Here is a 1970-nt window from a genome sequence, read left to right as displayed (position 1 = left end):
ATTGGTACGCCAACGCGTTAGAAACCTCGACTGAAGCGAAGCGCGCGAATCGAGATTTCCGGGAGGTTGGAGTGTCCGAAGGAACGTCGCTACCTATGGTAAATGCAGTGGCAAGCGACAAGGACGAGAGTACGGGTGCTGAGGTGCTTACTAGAGACGAAGAAGGGCGCGAGTTTATGCAGAACGTGTGTGTGAGACTCGAGGGAACTGCAGCCTCGGTCTCTGGGAACCCCGAGAAGGGAGCGGGAACGCTGCCTTTTCGGTGGCGTTCCATAATTCGTAACCGAGTATACGAGCTCCTCAAACGGGAATGGAACGAAGGGAAGCGTCCTCATCAAGGAAGCCAGAGAGCCCTAGAGAACGACGAAGCAGAGGACGGCGTTCCACTGTTGTGGGACAAGGAGGACGAAGTTTGGCTGGACGAAGGGTTGCTACGCGGATACCTGATTGAAGTGGGGGGAACGCGAAATGTGGCGTTCCTAGATCGAGCTGTGAGTTGGGCTCGTCGCTATTTTGAGGCTGAGGCTCGCGGTATAAGGGACAAGTTGCGCGAGAGGGCGAGGGACAGTCCTGAAATAGTAAACTCGGGCGCGACGAGCCTCGCGACGAAAGGGCGGGAAAAAGCGACCTTTCAGTTGCCGACCGAGGGGGGAGTGGCCGCCGTTGTCGAAGAGGCGCCCGAAGTTTATCGGGTGAGGGCGGACAGAGCCCCTAGGAGACCGAGAGAGCCTGGACTCCGCGAAGCCGACGCAGGAGATAACGGAGAGGGCGACGATGACGTCGTGCCCCAGGGCAAGCGAGTCATCTGTAGCGTCGGGGGTATGCAGGCCCTATCGGATGGTTACATCGACTGCTGCCCGTCGGAGATGCTGGCTGACACAGGCGCCATAGCGAGTCTCGTCGACAGAAGGGTGCTGAGGCGTCTTGGGCGTGATTCGGAGTCGCTCCGGCCTTACAGCGGAACGCTGGACAGCGTGTCGGGACACACGATCCGTGTGCGTGGAGTAATTGACCTTCCAGTGACACTCGGAACGCTGGAGAAGACACTTCCGTTTGTGGTGACCGATCACTTGTTCGTGGACGCGATCATGGGGACGGATTCATTGAAGGCGTTCCGTGCGGTAATAGACCTCGAGGAACAGTCGATGACGCTGAAGGAAACGGGGGACGTGGTCCCTTTAGGCGTGGCGAGGGTGGAAGAGACGTACGCCGCCACAATCTCGTCGTCGGTACGACTAGAACCAGGTCGCCAAGCACTCGTTCGGTCTCGTGTCCGAGGAGCTGTGAAGGACAAGTCGGTCGTGCTAGTCGAAGGCGTTCCGGGAACGGACAATTCGTTGAGAGTCGCTAGGACACTATGCACAGTGACGGACGGAACGGTGCTGGTCGAGGTGTGCAATGCTTCTACGGAGGAGGTGGAAGTCGGGACTGGAGCTTACTTTGCCGCTGTGACCATTGTGCCTGAGTCGGCCTTCACTGCGGAAGCACTAAAGCGAGAAGGAACGCCGGACAACATCAGTGCGGTGCTAAGCGCCTCTAGTGGAAACGCCGAAACGCGGGTCGGGAAGAAGGAGGCTGAAATGACCGCGACGATGAAGAGCGGAAACGACGATGACTTTGAGGTGGACTTCCAAGACTCATCGTTAGGGACAGAACAAAGAAGACTCTTCGTTGAAATGCTGAAGGACATGCGAGATTTGTTCGTCGAGACCTCTAAGAAGCCAGGGAGGACGGAACTTCTGAGGTTCAGCATTGACACTGGAGCGCATGCACCGATTAAGCAGCCCCCGTACCGGGTTTCGAAGGCCGAAGGGGACGTTATGGAGTCTGAGATCCAAGAGTATCTAGACCTTGGACTCATCAGGCCTTCAACGAGCCCGTGGGCTAGTCCCGTGCTCATGATCAGAAAGCCTGACGGTAGTATTCGGTTCTGTATCGACTACAGGAAGTTGAACGCCGTCACGGTGAAA

At 57.2% G+C, this 1970-nt stretch overlaps 1 protein-coding gene across 1 annotated transcript in view; it reads left to right on the top strand.

Annotated features, from left to right (window-relative positions):
- PPTG_24338 (hypothetical protein) overlaps nt 1-1970 on the top strand; it is a gene marked incomplete at both ends in the record, with an annotated part of 5531 nt that overhangs the window by 3438 nt on the left and 123 nt on the right. Inside the window, one exon of the mRNA XM_008916448.1 lies at nt 155-1970. Coding sequence (XP_008914696.1) covers nt 155-1970 — 1816 coding nt within the window. The remainder of the gene's footprint in view (nt 1-154) is intronic.

This window comes from Phytophthora parasitica (assembly GCF_000247585.1).
Source record: "Phytophthora parasitica INRA-310 unplaced genomic scaffold supercont2.84, whole genome shotgun sequence".
NCBI classification, from domain to species: Eukaryota; Oomycota; class Peronosporomycetes; order Peronosporales; family Peronosporaceae; genus Phytophthora; species Phytophthora nicotianae.
This window is presented reverse-complemented; position numbering and strand designations above follow the sequence as displayed.